Below are 19,306 nucleotides of genomic sequence, written 5' to 3'. Positions count from 1 at the left end.
GCAATATTGTGATCTCCATCCCAGTCAATGGGTGTGAGAAAAAAATTGCACAGCACTCGCACCATGAGAGTGCTGTCCAATTTTTACTCACCAGTGTCCTTTGAAAAGCCAGCAATTCATATGCGGCTACAGTAAAATCACACTGAAAGGTTACAATAGAATAGATAGAATACATATAAACACATAGAATAGGTGTATATATATGTATATATATGTGTGTTAATATATATATATCTTTATATTTCATAGACAGATAGATAGAAGATTAGCCGGTAATTAATTTGTTGGCTTCCGTAAACTCGATGCAGGTGCCGACAGGATAGGAGACATGGTTTACATACAGCAAATCCATGCAGAATAGTTTGATATATAGATCTGTGCAACCAATACAATTAGTATAGTGTGTGATCAAATTTTGGGACTTGTATGTATTTAATAAAATAATCTTTTCGAGATAAAATGGCATTGCTCCCACGCCATTTTCTGCACCAGAGAGGGAATGCCAGCCACTGGGGGCCGATGTTTATAGCTTAGGAAGGGGTTAATACCCAAGGATCTTCCCAGGCTTTGAATCTCAGCCCCCAGCTGTATATTTAGCTTTTACTGGCTATTAAAATAGGGGGACTATAAAAAACAATGATGTGGGGTACACCTATAATTAATAACCAGAAAAGGCTATGCAGACATCTGCAGGCTGATATTCATAGCCTAGGAAGGGTCCATGGTTATTGCCCCCTGGCTACAAACACCAGCTCGCAGCCGCTTCAACAATGGTGCATCTGTAAATGCGCCAATTCCAGCAATTAGCCTCTCTCTTCGCACTGTCCTGTAGGGATTGCACGCTGCGAGTGGTCCACTTATTGGATGACACACTCCTATTCAAGTCTATGCATGAGGAGACATGCAAAACATCAGATTGCACTCAAATGAAATCCGAGGACTCACACAATGGAGAAGATGAAGAAATCTTTTTCTCCATCTTCTGCTCATCCAAGAGAATCAGAGCCTACTATTCTCACACTCTGATTAGAGTTTGAGCCATTAGCATAATCAATTAGATTCTCTTGCACGGGAGAATAAATGCTTGTATGACTCCATCCTCAAATAAGGAGGCAGAAACTGAGCTGACCCATCACTGCCATCATCTGTACTCCAAATTAGTATGTTCAGTTATCAATGCAGCAGAAAGCAGCCAAATAGCCTTGAGAAAGCCCAGGGTTTGGAAGCCACTTACATAGGTCTTTTTTTTTTTTTGAATGAAGACAAAATATATATTAATGTGATTTGGAATGTTTCGTAACTTTCCATGCCAGACACAATAATTATTATTATCCCAAAAAAATAAATAAAAAATAAGTTAAAAAAGGAAATTGAGTTATTTTTTAACCACTATACTACATGAGTCCAAGCTTTGTTGGTGAGTCATTAGACTATGTATGTAGAGCAGTCGCTGAGAAGTAAAGAAAGCTAGGAGATTAATTTGGGAAATTGTGTCTGAGATTATAGGGGTAATCAGAAGTAATAGTCAGACATAGTGTGTGGTAGTCAAAAGAATAAAACAGTATAGGTAATAAAGGGTTAATCAGGAGAATGGTCAGAAGCACAGCCAGTACAGAACAGAGAGCTACAGCCCAAATGGCTTGTTTCATAAAGAGTAGAAACTAGGTAGCACAGGTGATGATAGGAAATAGAGGATGGAAATAAAGTGTTGGAAGCAAGGATGGACCATAGAAGCCATCTGCTGATAGGTCTGCTGACCCACTCTAATTAGTCAGCCCTTAAGGGCCTGTAATAGTTCTAACACACTGGCGGAAATTGACTTGGTAGAATACGAAAATATGATTTCTCAAATGGACCAAAAAAAACTGAAGTGCATATTGTGCAGCAAATGAAGTCTGTTTTTTAGACACATTTTGCTCCACACTGGCCCTTAAAAAAAAATTCTGGTAAATGCAGTGAGGCTTAGAGGAAAGGAGGTATTGTAAGATAGAGTCCAACATATCTAATAAAATGCACCAAGGCTATCACACGGCTCGAGCACTGGGATAAATTTGTCTCATCTAATGTCCAGTGCAATGACTAATATTATATGGTACTTTATCTGCCCAAAATAACGTTTTAGTCCAAAAAAAGTGATACTAGGTCCCCAATTCATCAAGATTGTGAGCCTCAACGGGGACAGCGATGATAATGTGTGCAAACTGTAAAGCGCTGCGGAATATGTTAGCGCTATATAAAAATAAAGATTATTATTATTAAGACCAGAGTTTCTCATTAAGATGTGCATGCCCTTAATGCAACAGGCAAGGAGAGAGTAGGCATGTGCCCCCTTGTGTGCCTTGTCTCAAATCTTACTCCAGTCTTGGCAGTCCAGTCCGATGGTTGTCGCTGGTCTTGGTCAGGTGCCTCATCTCTTCTTGTGATGTCATTCTTCATCTGTTCTTCATGTGGATGATGCATTCTACGTCATCCACACATTGTTTCCCTTCGCACTTCTACGCAGGCGTACTTCTCACTCGCAGAAGTGCAAAGGGGAACACTTTGTGGATGATGTAGGTGACGTAGGATGCGTCATCCACATGAAGCAGAGAAGGAGGAGGGCATCGCAAGATGAGAGGAGGCACCAGACCAAGACCAGTGACAATCATGGTACTGGACTACCGGGACTGTAGTAAGATTTGTGCCAACTCTCTCCTTGCATGATTCGTTAGTTTAGGCCTGATTCATTAAATTAGCAAAATCAGATTGAAGAACAGATTTTCGCAGGAAATTTGATCTTTAGCAAAGTTATTGAATGTCTCAAATTACGCTCTGGGGTTTCTCTTGAGCCGAGAGTATAAAAAACAGAGGAGGTTTAGAAAATAAATAAAAAGTAATACTTCTCCGCTCTCTGCCTACTTCTTCTTTCTGCCATCGGGTGCTGGATCTTTGGTGCTTTCATTCTAGTCTGGAACTTCCAGCTGCAATCAGGCTTTGGACGTCCCTGTACATGGTACATATGTGGCACACACTGTGACTATTGGACCTCTGAGGCATGGTCATGGCTTTCAGTCCATACCTAGAGTGAAGACACCAGAAATGTGTCTCAAGATGGGGTAAAAAACAGGCTTGGAGAAACAAGAAGTGGGCAGTGAGCAGTGTTGTGGGTGGCCGGAAAAGTGATGTATTAGACTTTTTTTGTTTTTTAAACTTTTGTCGGCCAACTCTTCCATTTGCAATCATGTATGGCTCTGCAGTAAAATCAGTGAGCAGGCTGTCTGTCATTACATGTCTCACACAGGAGAAACCTGCTCTAGGCTGTTGTAGGAGTGTGTTCCTTTTAACCTGCATTTTGCTTTATGCTTATGATTGGTCAATGTCATTCAATAGCAGAAGTACTCAAATCCAGAGAAAAATCTCTGGTGCCATATGCTTAAGATAAATTGATACCTAAATTTGCAAGGTAATATCTTTGCAGTGTAGATAAAAAATTGAAAAATTAAAACTATGTTTTACTCAGCTCTGTAGCCACTATTATTCCATCATGTGGTCAGTTCAAAATGCTCAAACTGGTGAAAGGCCCTCTTTAAGGTTTGACTTTTATTCCATCACGGTGTAGAATGGCAATCAATACTTATAGGTTTAACATGGAAAAGAAAATACACGTTTCTTATGCTATATTCGTATGATAGCGGTGACATGTTTATGCATAATGCATCTTATCCTGGGAGTTAAATAAATACGCTGAGGTATTGCAAGACAATAACATTTTGACGGTGATTCTTTTTTTTTTTCGCAAGTGCTTTTTTGAGAAACGTACTATTGCTTCCAGCACTTATGGCATATAAAATGTCATTTTAGATAATACAGTAAAAATCACTGAGGACTTCTGATTTTATAACCTTAGCGAGAGAATTGGAGGATTATTCTGTGTTACGGCTATACTATGTAAAATCGGGTGCTGTAAAGGGAAGAATTACAAAAGAAAATCTAAGTTTATACTGTAAATATTTATAGTTTTATGCTGACTTTCAGGAATATTTGGGATTTAATATTGTTGAGGAGGGCATCATATGTTAGTATTTCTACTGATTTCTAGCAATGCATATCACACCTATGTCGACCATTGAGTGCAAATAAATATATTTAGAACCCTGTGGGAGTTCATTTCTTATTTTTCTGGTCAGAGCTTAGTTTTCCTGATACAGATCCTGATTTCCCCTGCAGAGGTGTGAAGTTAAAGGGTTATATTTTGCTAAGGAGATGAGAACTTACAGGCAGATAGTCGCCGCTCCAGCAGGCGATCTGCAGCTTCATTAACAGAGCAGTTTTTCCTCTTCCGGTATCATCTGTCAATGGAGCATCACTGTCAACGTCATGCTGGTTGACCGTCGGCTCCCCGCAGTAAGGCAGTCTGTCAATCATCATGACACCCTGTCAACAGAGCATTGCAGAAAAAAAGAAGCTGCTCTGTCAATGTGACATCACCGGAAGCTGCAGAATCGCCGGCTGGAGCTGCAGATATTGGTGTCGGTCAGAACAGGAAGATAATTAGCAACTACGTGCCTATTCATTATTAGCCCCATAGCAAAAAAATAGAAAAAGGAAGTTTTCTCCAGCAATGGACTTATGAATAAAACTGAACGTTTATTGAATTGTCATTATAAAAGCAAGACAATGGCATTCCATGGATACATAAACAGTCTTTTCTTCAGGTAAGGCAAAACAAAATAAATGAAACATTCTTACCCATCTTGGTGTCGCGTGCAGTAGTAGCTCAAGCAGCTTTAAATGCTTTCACCAACAAACACAATTGTTTGCTTCCAACACAGAGCCCCTGAGCTGTCTCAGCTGCTTGGTATTAGGCTTGTATGGGAGTGATCTTTCCCACCCAGGCTCTCAGATAACGCCTAAATCTTGGACCTAGAATCTGCTAGGTACAGAATTCCCAGGCTTTATATCACCAAGGCCAGCCACCTCGGTGACACATGCTGTCAACCACTTTACTTGTCACCTCCTTAAAATACATATGCACAATTTTTTTTATCCTAGCCCTTTTATATCTCTCAAGCTGTCATTTTGCTGGACTTATATAAATCCTTGTGATTTGCCTCAAATTTCTTTACTCACCGCTAGTCTATGAGTTACAATCTGTTGATGATTTAGCTTTGGGTTTATGTTGTACTTATATTGCCATCAGAGTAAAGTCGCTTATCAGTCATAGTGCATAGTTTCTGGAAAGAGTTTCTTCTTTTCTTCTTTTCTGCAGGGCTCATGTTTAATATAGAGATGTGTCATTCTTTTCTTTCCTTCTGCTATGTGTATCTGATATTTGGCACAAAATTAACAGCTATGAACAACATACTGTGTTGGATGTTGTGGTCAAATGTGTCTATACGGCAATCTATATGTGTAATGTGGATTGTAGCCAGTTACAAGTTTTCTAGCATGATACAATAATAAATTGAATGTACAGGGTGGGACATTTATATGGATACACCTAAATAAAATATGATGATATCAACTTCCTGTTTGTGGCATATTACAATATGGGAGGGCAAAACTTTTCAAGATTGGTGGTGACCATGGCGACCATTTTGAAATCGGTCATTTTGGATCCAACTTTATTTTTTCCAATGGGAAGAGGGTCATGTGACACATGAAACTTATTGAGAATTTCAAAAGAAAAACAATGGTGTGCTTGGTTTTAATGTAACTTTATTCTTTCATGAGTTATTTACAAGTTTATGACAACTTCTAAAAGGTGTTCAAAGTGCTGCCCATTGTGTTCAATTGTCAATGCAACCTTCTTCTCCCACTCTTGACACATTGATAGCAACACCTCAGAAGAAATGCTAGCACAGGCTTCCAGTATCCGTTATTTCAGATGCTACACATCTCATATCTTCACAGCATAGACAATTGCCTTCAGATGACCACAAATATAAAAGTCTAAGGGGTCAGATTTGGAGACCTTGGTGGCCATTCAACTGGCCCACAACAACCAATCCACTTTCCAGGAAACTGTTCATGTAGGAATACTCGGATCTGACACCCATAATGTGGTGGTGCACCATCTTGCTGGAAAAACTCAGGGAACGTGCCAATTTCAGTGCATAAAGAAGGCAACAAATCATCATGAGGGGCAGTGTGGTGAGGTGTGATTTGGAGAGAAGATGAGCAAGCTGTCCTTCAGTGATTTTGGAGGGTGAAATTATGGGATTAGGGCATTGGTCTAGCATACAATGGGGTTGTGGTGGTCGGATAGCAAAGACTTGCCTTGTTTGGTCTATCTTATTTAGAGTAGGCCTGTTTAGCAGAGGTGAGAGCTGATTTGAATGCAAGTGTTGCTTGTTTGAGTGGGGTGAAATCATCTTGTGAATGCATTTTCTTCCAATGCCGTTCTGCAATTCTGGATGCTTGCTGAAGCTTTTTAATGATGTTATTGTGCCAGGGTTCTCTATTGATTAGTTGCACTCTGCTATGCATGACACGGGCAACTGATGGCTGATGCAAGAGTGGCACTGTAGAAACTAGTGGCCGTGTCTGTGTCATGGAGTGAAGCTATGGAGGACAGTGGCTAAATAGAGTCAGAGAGTGTGCGAGCATCTAGATGTGCAAGGTTTTCAGGGTTGCGCATGTTGCTGGACATGGGTGACAGATGTGGAGGACAGTGATGAGAAAGTGAGTAGGTGGTGGTCAGATAGAGGGAGAGGGGAGGTTGTGAAGTTAGATAAGGAGCAGAAACAGATGAAGACCCGGTCTAATATGTGCATGTCTGTGTGGGTGGCTGAGGAGGACCCCTGAGTAAGTCCAAAAGATGAAATAAGGGACAGCAGTTTGGAGGCTGCTGACTGGTGGGTGTCAATGGGGATGTTGAAGTCCCAGAGAGAAAGTGAAGAGCCAGGTGGAGAATTGGTCAATAAAGGCAGTGGTCGGGCCCGGACGTCGGTATATGATGGCCATTTTGAGGTTGGAGGGAGAGTAGATGCAGACAGAGTGGAATTCGAAAGAGGGGAGGAAAAGGGAGGGAAGAGGTGGGATTGAGTTAAAGGTACATTTAGAAGAAAGGAGAAGGCCCACTCCTCCACCATGTCTGCCAGGACGAGAAGTGTGGGTGAAGTGGAGGCCGCCTAACAAAGCGTAGCAAGGAATGCTGTGTCAGGGAGTGTCAGCCATGTTTTGGTGAGGCCCAGGAAGGAAAGATTATGAGAGGTAAAGAGGTTGTGAATCACGTGGAGTTTATTGCAGATGAAGCGGGCATTCCAGAGTGATCCAGAGAGAGGGAGCAGGGTGGTGGGCATCAAGGGCACTGGTTATATTGGTCAAGATTTTTCGTGTTAAAAAAAATGTTCCTGTGCTGAGATAATCTTATAGATGTGTACTGTGTAATGGCTGTGTCAGACTCTACAAGGACATGGTCTGATCATAGGACAACTCCTGGGAAGGGAGAAAGCAAAGCAGAGTATACAGACAGGACAGCATGGTATCTGTTGTGAATTCTGTGGCAGAGCTCCCTCCTGTGGTCACAAGGGGTACTTCGGCTGATTCTCTCTGTGAGCTTCTGTTGGTGGAGGGAAGTGGTACTGCGGCTTCTGAGTTTCCTCCCTCAGGTGATCTGGTGAGGTCGTTAGGTGCTTCTCTACTTAACTCCACCTAATGCTTTGATCCTGGCTTCCTGTCAATGTTCCAGTGTTGGACTTGCTTTTCCCTGGATCATTCCTGTGGCCTGCTGCTCTGCATAGCTAAGTTCTTCTTTGCTATTTGTTTGCTATTTTTTCTGTCCAGCTTGTCTAATTTGTTGCTGGAAGCTCTGGGACGCAAAGGGTGTACCTCCGTGCCGTTAGTTCGGTACGGAGGGTCTTTTTGCCCCCTTTGCGTGGTTTTCTTTAGGGTTTTGTGTAGACCGCAAAGTTGCCTTTTCTATCCTTGCTCTGTTAAGAAAGTCGGGCCTCACTTTGCTGAATCTATTTCATCTCTACGTTTGTCTTTTCATCTGAACTCACAGTCATTATATGTGGGGGGCTGCCTTTTCCTTTGGGGTATTTCTCTGAGGCAAGGTAGGCTTATTTTCTATCTTCAGGCTAGTTAGATTCTCAGGCTGTGCCGAGTTGCATAGGCAGAGTTAGGCGCAATCCACGGCTGCCTCTAGTGTTGTTTGGAGAGGATTAGGGATTGCGGTCTGCAGAGTTCCCACGTCTCAGAGCTCGTTCTATGATTTTGGGTTATTGTCAGATCACTGTATGTGCTCTGACCGCTATGTCCATTGTGGTACTGAATTGCCTTTCATAACAGTACAGGAAGCCCAAAGTACTAATGATTCTCAATAGAGGGAAAAAAGAAGTTCTGAGACCATTTTTTTTTCTTTGCACTGTGTTTTGCCTTTTTTTTCCCCTAGACATTTGGGTGGTTCAGTACACAGATGTAGCGATGGACATTAGAAGTCTGTCTTCATTTGTGGATCAGCTCTCGGCAAGTGTACAAAAGATTCAAGACACTATTGATCAGAAATCTATGTTAGAACCAAGAATTCCTATTCCTGATTTGTTTTTTGGAGATAGAACTAAGTTTCTGAGTTTCAAAAATAATTGTAAATTATTTCTGGCCTTGAAACCTCGCTCCTCTGGTGATCCAGTTCAACAGGTTTTGATTGTTATTTCTTTTTTGCGCAGCGACCCTCAGGACTGGGCGTTTTCTCTTGCGCTAGGAGATCCTGCATTGAGTAATATCGATGCGTTTTTCCTGGCGCTCGGATTGCTGTACGATGAACCTAATTCAGTGGATCAGGCAGAGAAAAATTTGCTGGCTCTTTGTCAGGGTCAGGATGAGATAGAGGTATATTGTCAGAAATTTAGAAAGTGGTCCGTGCTCACTCAATGGAATGAATCTGCGCTGAAGCCCTTAAGGATGTCATGGTGGGATTTCGTATGCCTGCTGGTTTGAATGAGTCTATGTCTTTGGCCATTCAGATCGGTCGACGCTTGCGTGAGCGTAAATCTGTGCACCATTTGACGCTATTACCTGAGCTTAAACCTGAGCCTATGCAGTGCGATAGGACTTTGACCAGAGTTGAACGGCAAGAACACAGACGTCTGAATGGGCTGTGTTTCTACTGTGGTGATTCCACTCATGCTATCTCTGATTGTCCTAAGCGCACTAAGCGGTTCGCTAGGTCTGCCACCATTGGTACAGTACAGTCAAAATTTCTTCTGTCCGTTACCTTGATCTGTTCTTTGTCATCGTATTCTGTCATGGCATTTGTGGATTCAGGTGCTGCCCTGAATTTGATGGACTTGGAGTATGCTAAGCGTTGTGGGTTTCTCTTAGAGCCCTTGCAGTGTCCTATTCCATTGAGAGGAATTGATGCCACGCCTTTGGCCAAGAATAAGCCTCAATACTGGACCCAGCTGACCATGTGCATGGCTCCTGCACATCAGGAGGTTATTCGCTTTCTGGTGTTACATAATCTGCATGATGTGGTCGTGTTGGGGTTGCCATGGCTACAAGCCCATAATCCAGTATTAGATTGGAAATCCATGTCGGTGTCCAGCTGGGGTTGTCAGGGGGTACATGGTGATGTTCCATTTCTGTCAATTTCGTCATCCACCCCTTCTGAGGTTCCAGAGTTCTTGTCTGATTACCGGGATGTATTTGATGAGCCCAAGTCCGATGCCCTACCTCCGCATAGGGATTGTGATTGTGCTATCAATTTGATTCCTGGTAGTAAATTCCCAAAAGGTCGACTGTTTAATTTATCCGTGCCTGAGCACGCCGCTATGCGCAGTTATGTGAAGGAATCCCTGGAGAAGGGGCATATTCGCCCGTCATCGTCACCATTAGGAGCAGGGTTCTTTTTTGTAGCCAAGAAGGATGGTTCGCTGAGACCTTGTATAGATTACCGCCTTCTAAATAAGATCACGGTTAAATTTCATTACCCCTTGCCATTGTTATCTGATTTGTTTGCTCGGATTAAGGGGGCTAGTTGGTTCACCAAGATAGATCTTCGTGGTGCGTATAATCTGGTGCGAATCAGGCGAGGAGATGAATGGAAAACTGCATTTAATACGCCCGAGGGTCATTTTGAGTATCTAGTGATGCCATTCGGACTTGCCAATGCTCCATCAGTGTTTCAGTCCTTTATGCATGACATCTTCCGAGAGTACCTGGATAAATTCCTGATTGTGTACTTGGATGACATTTTGATCTTCTCGGATGATTGGGAGTCTCATGTGAAGCAGGTCAGAACAGTTTTTCAGGTCCTGCGTGCTAATTCTTTGTTTGTGAAGGGATCAAAGTGTCTCTTTGGTGTGCAGAAGGTTTCATTTTTGGGGTTCATCTTTTCCCCTTCTACTATCGAGATGGATCCTGTTAAGGTCCAAGCCATCCATGATTGGACTCAGCCGACATCTCTGAAAAGTCTGCAAAAGTTCCCGGGCTTTGCTAATTTTTATCGTCGCTTCATCTGCAATTTTTCTAGTATTGCCAAACCATTGACCGATTTGACCAAGAAGGGTGCTGATTTGGTCCATTGGTCTTCTGCTGCTGTGGAAGCTTTTCAAGAGTTGAAGCGTCGTTTTTCTTCTGCCCCTGTGTTGTGTCAACCAGATGTTTCTCTTCCGTTCCAGGTCGAGGTTGATGCTTCTGAGATTGGAGCAGGGGCTGTTTTGTCGCAGAGAGCTACTGATTGCTCAGTGATGAAACCATGCGCTTTTTTTTTCCAGGAAGTTTTCGCCTGCTGAGCGAAATTATGATGTGGGCAACCGAGAGTTGCTGGCCATGAAGTGGGCATTCGAGGAGTGGCGTCATTGGCTTGAGGGAGCTAAGCATCGCGTGGTGGTATTGACTGATCATAAGAACTTGACTTATCTTGAGTCTGCTAAGCGGTTGAATCCTAGACAGGCTCGTTGGTCGCTGTTTTTGCCCGTTTTGACTTTGTGATTTCGTACCTTCCGGGCTCTAAAAATGTGAAGGCGGATGCTCTGTCTAGGAGTTTTGTGCCCGACTCTCCGGGTTTGTCTGAGCCGGTGGGTATCCTCAAGGAAAGAGTAATTGTGTCTGCCATCTCCCCTGATTTGCGGCGGGTGCTGCAAAAATTTCAGGCTAATAAACCTGATCGTTTTCCAGTGGAGAGACTGTTTGTCCCTGATAGGTGGACCAATAAAGTTATCTCTGAGGTTCATTGTTCGGTGTTGGCTGGTCATCCTGGAATCTTTGGTACCAGAGAGTTAGTGGCTAGATCCTTTTGGTGGCCGTCTCTGTCGCGGGATGTGCGTGCTTTTGTGCAGTCCTGTGGGATTTGTGCTCGGGCTAAGCCCTGCTGTTCTCGAGCCAGTGGGTTGCTTTTGCCCTTGCCGGTCCCGAAGAGGCCTTGGACACATATCTCTATGGATTTTATTTCTGATCTTCCCGTTTCTCAAAAGATGTCAGTCATTTGGGTGGTCTGCGATCGCTTTTCTAAGATGGTCCATCTGGTACCCTTGTCTAAATTGCCTTCCTCCTCTGATTTGGTGCCATTGTTCTTCCAGCATGTGGTTCGTTTACATGGCATTCCAGAGAATATCGTTTCTGACAGAGGTTCCCAGTTTGTTTCAAGGTTTTGGCGAGCCTTTTGTGGTAGGATGGGCATTGACTTGTCTTTTTCCTCGGCTTTCCATCCTCAGACTAATGGCCAGACCGAAAGAACCAATCAGACCTTGGAAACATATCTGAGATGCTTTGTTTCTGCCGATCAGGATGACTGGGTGTCCTTTTTGCCTTTGGCTGAGTTCGCCCTTAATAATCGGGCCAGCTCGGCTACCTTGGTTTCGCCATTTTTCTGCAATTCTGGGTTCCATCCTCGTTTCTCTTCAGGACAGGTTGAGTCTTCGGACTGTCCTGGTGTGGATACTGTGGTGGACAGGTTGCAGCAGATTTGGACTCATGTAGTGGACAATTTGACCTTGTCCCAGGACGTCATGGCAGGTCCTTGTCGCATACCATCCTTGCCACTGGAACCTGCCGCTTGCATGGAGCAGTTACCGGAGCGTCGCGAGGAGCGGGAAAGGCGGCGGAAGGTGAGTATATAATGATTTTTTTTTAAATTATTATTAACATTAGATCCTTTTACTATTCATGCTGCATAGGTAGCATCAATAGTAAAAAGTTGAGGACACCTAGGGTTAATAGCAGCGGTAACGGAGTGAGTTACCCGCGGCATAACACGGTCCATTACCGCTGGCAATAACCCTGTGTGAGCGGTGACTGCGGGGAGTATGGAGCGGGCGCTGGGTGCTGACTGCAGGGGAGTAGGGAGGGACTAATCGGACTATGGCCATCGCTGATTTGTCATGGCAGCTATGACAGGCAGCTGGCGAGACCAATCAGCGATTTGGATTGCATGACAGACAGAGGCCGCAACCAATGAATATCCGTAACAGAAGGACAGACAGACAGAAAGAAGGAAGTGACCCTTAGACAATTATATAGTAGATATGTATTGACTGGGGGTATATAATTAAATATCTATATAAATCTTTATCTGCTGTATTGGGTTCCTCCTCATAACAGCTGCAGAAGCCCCCTCTGAAATGATAAGGCTGGGACCATATGGTGACTTTAGCGGTGACACAAGCTGTGCAGTAAACGTTTAGTCTATTCCGCTGCTACATTACTGCAGAAAGAAGTTGAATCTGGTCCCATTGTGACCCCTATAATACAACTACCAGAACAAGCAAGTCGAAAAAAATCCAAGTGGATCTGACTTTTTGCATCTTGCTTGTTGTCATCAAGGAGTGATAATTTGTCTCAATTCACTTGCATTACGTACTTGGCTATCTTAGGCCGGTGTCACACTACCGTATGACATGGCCGAGTGCGATGCGATAAAACATGGCATAGCACGCGACCCAGTCTTATAGCTCAGATCTGCGATTATTTTCTCCATCTCCTCTGTAGCTGTTCCCTGATTCTGTCATGATTGTAGCATAGTAGCGTGACACTCGGCTCCCGCTCGCAGCAAAGCAGGAGCCGAGGGTCATTAGCATATAACATCCAATGCAACTCACATCTGATGCTATATGCTGGTGTGACTCCAGCCTTAGACACAACCTGCATTGCAGCCAAAGGCCACGTTCATACAATCAGTATTTGATCAGCATTTTTCTGTCAGTATTTGTAAGCCAAACCCAGGAGTGTGTGAAAAATGCAGAAGTGGTGACTTGTTTCTATTATGCTTTTCATTTAATTGCTCTACTTCTCATTTTGACTTACAAATATTGACAAGAAATACTGACCGAATGCTGAGCTTGTGAACGTGGTGTTGGGCCCTCTTTATACATCCATATAAAACAAGTTCTGGAAAAAAACAATAACGGTGTTATCAGTCTGCCATCAGTGTGCCGAATGTGCCATGAGTGTGTCATGAGTGTGCCATGAGTATGTCATCAATGTGTCATCAGTGTGTCATCAATGTGCCACTAATATGTCATCAGTGTGTCATCAGTGTGTCACTAATATGTCATCAGTGTGTCATCAGTGTGCCACTAATATGTCATCAGTGTGCCAGTGTGCCATGAGTGTGCCATGAGTGTGCCATCAGTGTGCCACCAATATGTGATCACAGACTTGTGCATAGCAACATAGGTTATAATTAGTGTTGAGCGAATGTGCTCGTTACTCGAGTTTTCTTGAGCATGCTTGGGTATTCTCCGAGTATTTTGGGTGTGCTCAAAGACAATGTTTGTGTCACGCAGCTGCATTCCCTAACAAACAGGCAATCTCTGCATGTGTTCAGGCTGTCAAATCATGCAGCTGCGGCGACACAAACATAGTCTACGAGCATGCCCAAAATACTAGGAGAACACACGAGCATGCTCGGAAATCTTGAGTAATGAGCTTTCTCGCTCATCACTAGGGTTGAGCGAAACGGGTCGGCCACTTTCAGAAGTCGCCGACTTCCCCCTGTGTGGGGTCGGCCATGAAGTCAGCGATCTTCTGAATGTGGTATCGGAATTCCGATCCCGATTTCCGATATGTTTGCAATATCGGAAATCGGTATCGGAATCCATATTTATTGTAAAATAAAGAATTAAAATAAAAAATATCGCTATACTTACCCTCTGACGCGCCCTGGTACTAACCGGGAACCTTCCTTCCTTCGAATCAGCGCTTCCAGGACCTTGCAGTGACGTCGCGGTGACGTCGCTGCTTGTGATTGGTCGCGTGGCCGCCCATGTGACCGCTCGCGCGACCAATCACAAGCCGCGACGTCACAGCAATGTCCTGGAAGCGCTGATTCGAAGGAAGGAAGGTTCCCGGTTAGTATCAGGGCGCGTCAGAGGGTAAGTATAGCGATATTTTTTATTTTAATTCTTTATTTTACACTTAAATATGGATCCCAGGGCCTGAAGGAGAGTTTCCGCTCCTTCAGACCCTGGGAACCATTGGAAACCCAATGCACTGCATTGGGTTTCGGGTTTCGGCCGACCCTGACTTTTTTATAGGATCGGCCGATTTCACTCGACCCGACTTTTGAAAAAGTCGGGTTTCGTGAAACCCGACCCGATCCTATAAAAGTAAAGGTCGCTCAACCCTACTCATCACTAGTGAAGGGGCCTTATGGAAAAGAGGGTAAGTAGTTCAGAAATGGGAACCTCTCCAAATGCGGATTCTCTTGCAGTTGTTTGTGCTGCCTATATGGTAGTTATGCCAATGACTCTCACAATAGCTTGCCACAGTGCAGATTTTACTTCTATATCAGTGATGTTGGATACATAAACTATAAATGTATCTTCAGGAAGCTAATTTCATTACATGGATTCTAAACTGTTACATACAACCCAGCTGAAGAAAAGTAAATGTCCGTTCAGTTACCCTGATTAGGCAGTATGATATCAACACAGCCAAGGCATTCACTGTTCGTTTCGCTAGTAGATGAAACAAGCCTCGACAATATGGAATACATCCCATCCACAGCCCATGAGGCTTGTTGCTAAGTTACCCTATTAAATAATTTAAGCAGTAATTTAATTAATTTTCTTAACAGTGCAGCCTCATATTATACAATTACAAAACGAGACTACGGTTGAAAATGGTCATGTAACCCTGACATGTGAAGCAGAGGGAGAACCCGTACCGGAGATCACATGGAAGAGAGCAAGTGATGGAAAGACTTTCACTGATGGAGATAAGGTGAGAGTTTCTTTATTTTTTACATTTGCATTCATTTTTTGTTGATATACATTAGGTCACATTAGTTCTAATGAGCCAATCATGTTTCAAAGTAAAAGCAAAAATATCCATTAGTTTCTGGAAGCTACAAGCCAGTATACCTAGAGCAGAAAGTCCTTCTTCCCAGGTGGAGACCAACAAACCTGGGCTGAAGACAGGACCATCTTGTCATAGGAGAAAGGACATTGGAGTTCTTCTTCTAAGCTTGTCCAGTTAAAATACTTGTCTCACTCAGATAAGTACTTTTTGGAATTAAACCAAGTGGCCAATGAGCTGATGACTGCAGGTCTGGCTTCTTATTTTCCCAGTAGAAAGTGCTGTAGGAAAATATAGCATTGCATGGAAGCAATTGAAGTGACTGTGCAGCAGTTTAATGCAATAGCTGGACAGGTCTACCACAACGACTTCTTTTATGACATAAATATGCTCTAGTAGGGTACATTAAGGGATGGACTGGCCCACCAGAGAACCAGAGATTCCACCAGTGGGCACTAGCTTCTTGTTCAGGAGAGTTCATAGTGCAAACCTTGCAGCTGTTATGGTGCTCTTGAGTGGGGGAGAAAGGTGAGCCCTCAGAATCATATCCTCTGGTGGGCCCAATGTTCTTCAGTCTGACACTGCGTACATGGATAGGGGTCCTTTTCTTTAGAACTCCCGCGTGGATCAGAAAAACATTTACTGTGACTCTATCCATTAAATCTTCTGTCAATCAATCTGTCACCATTACGGTAACATTTTCAGAATTGTGGAGATCTAGGCACATTTTTTAATGATATTGCTAAAAGCGTGTGGATTAGTGATGAGCGAGTTTACTCGTTGCTCGGCTGCCAGACAGGCTGAATACATGTGAAGAATTCCTCTTTGCTAGGGAATTCCCAAATGTATTCAGGCTGTCCAACAGTCATAAATCATTCAGCTGAGGCAAAGAAAACTAAATCTCCGAGCACTAACAAATACTCGGAGATCACCAGAGCATGCTCGGGAAAACCCGAGCAACGAGTATACTCACTCATCAGTAGTGTGGATTTTTAAGTAGCAATTTTAGAATAGGTCATCAATATCCAACACCCATCACCCCCTATTGATCAGCTGCTACGAGGTCCCAAGGCCACTGGAAGTCACACTGAATAGAGCTAGTGAATGTACACTAGTGACCATTCTTGGATAATGTATCTCATCTGCCATTTTCATCAATCGGAAATGATCAGCCAAATATGACCACTGCACGAGGTGCTAAACGGTGGTGTTTTAGGTCTGTACCTTGTGTACTTCCGGAGGTCTCTGACCCTTGTAACAGCTGATCAGTGCAGTTCATCAATATTATAATATTGGACACCTTTAATTTTTGTACCTGTTTCTCCCGTTCCTAAGCCATTAATTTATTCTTTGCCTATATCCTCTCAATAAAAGAGTAACAACTGCAACCTCCAGAGTTTAGTGATAAACATCGAGACTATGGACTCTTGCTGGAAGCTTCATAAATTATGGATGCTCTTGTTTATATTTATGAACTTGAAATATTTCTCGCCTGCAAGAATGAGATTTTATTTTTTCTCCTTCCTTATTCGCATCTGTTATTTTATTCTAGATAGCCTTGGAAAAAAAATGCAAATGCAAACATGTAGAGATAGATGGATATATTACACTTGGAAAAAAAAATCTAATTTCTTGACAATTATTATATGCTATAGTCCAGGGCCCTGCCAATATACATGCCCTTCCAGCTATTTCATTGCACATTAACTATGATTGTTGATTCACTTAGAAAGAGGTTGTCAATTCTGGGCAAGGAGAACAGCCATCAGTCAGACTCCAAAAGTGTATAATAAGCCACTGTGCTTCCATTCCTAAAAACAGATTTGCAGAATATATTTTCTCTTTCCATAAAGGACATTTGTACAAACTGCGAGGAGCTATTTCCTTAAAAAGTACCGTAATAATTACTCTTTATGAAAAATCATGTCCCATTCTGACAAGCCTTTCACTAAATACTCACCGGTAAGAGATCAACTGATCACAAGTGGTCCCGTCTTACATTTCTCCTGCAGTGGCCACAGCAGGAGAAACATGGTATTACATGGTGCACATTCAAATAAGTCCTCCACAGCAGGAGTTGCCTCTTGTAACTACTCTCCATTTTTCAATAGTGAGAGGAGCAATTAGCATGTTCTTCTATCTATATAAATTTTGTTTAAAAGAGGTTAAAGGGAATCTGTCACCCCCAAAATCGTAGATGAGCTAAGCCCATCAGCATCAGGGGCTTATCTACAGCATTATGGAATGCTGTAGATAAGCCCCCGATGTATCCTGAAAGATGAGAAAAAGAGGTTAGACTATACTCACCTGGGTGGGAGGTCCGATCCGATGGGCTTTGTGGTCCGGGGCCTCCTATCTTCATAGGATGACGTCCTCTTTTTCACACGGCGGCTCCGGCGCAGGCGTCCTTTGTCTGTCCTGTTGAGGGCAGAGCAAAGTACTGCAGTGCGCAGGCGCTGTGCGCAGGTGCTGGGCATCTCTGACCGTTACTGGCACACTGCAGTACTTTGCTTTGCCCTCAACAGGACAGACAAAGTACGCCTGCGCCGGAGCTGCGGAGTAAATACAAGAAGAGGATGTCATCGTAAGAAGATGGGAGGACCCGGACCAGACCGCGACGCCCATCGGACCAGACCGCAGCAGGACCGCCCCTGGGTGAGTATAATCTAACCTCATTTTGTCATCTTTCAGGATACAATGGGGGCTTATTTGCAGCATTACAGAATGCTGTAAATAAGCCCCTGATGCTGGTGGCTTAGCTCACCTTCGATTTTGGGGTGACAGGTTCCCTTTAATCTCTTTAAGACGGACACTTTTATGTCTTACTTTGAAAATGGCGGAAGACAAACTCTTCTATTTTTCATGGCTAGTCTTGGCTGGATGCAGCATTGATTGACAGCATTGAGCTAGTGTGCAAAACTGTAGGAAGTAAGTTTTTTCAGACAGTTTGGTCCCACCTATGGTGTTCTGAGAATATGAGCTGCTCTATTAAAAGAGATCTGTATGAGAGTAATGAAAAACGGACTGATATTTTCCAGAATCACCCTGACATTGCTCCATAACTCGATAATCTAATACTAAACTTCTTTATTAATATTGTATTTTAATAAGGTACCACTCCATTTTTGGTGCGGTATAATTAAAGCCCGTGTGAGTCGTGATACTGTCCTGAGTTGGGTTCAGTAATACATGTATTAGTATATACTGTGCAGTATCAGGAAATCATGTTGGACACATTTTCTTCTTCATACACCATGAACAGAGCCAAGATGATCGTATAGAAAGTGTAGGACATCATGGGAAGTCCTCTTTGCGCATTAGAAATGTGATGTTATCAGACGCGGGAAGATATGACTGTGAAGCAGCAAGCAGAATTGGCGGCCATCAAAAGAGCATGTATCTGAATGTTGAATGTAAGTCACTTTCTGTGTAGTATGTCATTAGTGTTATGAAAAAAATGCACTGTACCGATCTGATTTATTGGGCTCAAAATCATGTTTTCCCTGTCTTCAATTTTAGCAAAAAAAGGAAAAAAATATAATAAAAATCTAAAATAAATGATTCAAGCATTGTATCACTTCTTGGGCTGCTTGAAGCAGTTTTGATAAAATCACATCTGCTGCAGATCTACAGTTCTTTGAATGTTAAGCTATGTATAACTCCACCCACACCGCTGATGTGCAGCTTTCTGTGCATAGGCAGAAAGCTGCCAATCAATGGTGGCGACGGGACAGAATTTATGAACATAATGGATTATATTGTAGCAGGTTTACTGGTCTTTAAGCCATAATATCTTGCTGGTAAAATAGTGAGTTTTTCAAAACTAGAGAAAACAGCCCGGCAAGTGACACAAAGCTGGAATTAGATCTCTACATCATGATGCTCTCAGATTAGGTGGAAAAGACAGATTTATTTTAACTGTAACATTAAGATGTTTAAATGTCTTGTATATTTATGACATATCCATGGGTTATGTTGTAAATATATAGCAGATGAGGCCCCGCTAATGTGATCCACATCTATCGCGACACATCAGTGTTATGAAACTCAAAATGTCACCCCCTGTACACAGAGCCCCATCCTG

The 19,306-nt window shown here is 43.0% G+C and overlaps 1 protein-coding gene across 4 annotated transcripts in view; it reads left to right on the top strand.

The window, feature by feature from the left end:
• NCAM2 (neural cell adhesion molecule 2) overlaps window positions 1-19,306 on the top strand; it is a 627,216-nt gene that overhangs the window by 435,318 nt on the left and 172,592 nt on the right. For all 4 annotated transcript variants that reach the window (XM_069760881.1, XM_069760880.1, XM_069760882.1 and 1 more), the window contains exons 8-9: window positions 15,002-15,147; window positions 18,485-18,635. In XM_069760881.1, the coding sequence (XP_069616982.1) occupies window positions 15,002-15,147; window positions 18,485-18,635 (297 nt within the window). The remainder of the gene's footprint in view (window positions 1-15,001; window positions 15,148-18,484; window positions 18,636-19,306) is intronic.

Source organism: Ranitomeya imitator, chromosome 3 (assembly GCF_032444005.1).
Source record: "Ranitomeya imitator isolate aRanImi1 chromosome 3, aRanImi1.pri, whole genome shotgun sequence".
Classification (NCBI taxonomy): Eukaryota; Metazoa; Chordata; class Amphibia; order Anura; family Dendrobatidae; genus Ranitomeya; species Ranitomeya imitator.
Note: the sequence above shows the minus strand (reverse complement) of the source record. Positions and strands in the feature narration are given on the sequence as shown.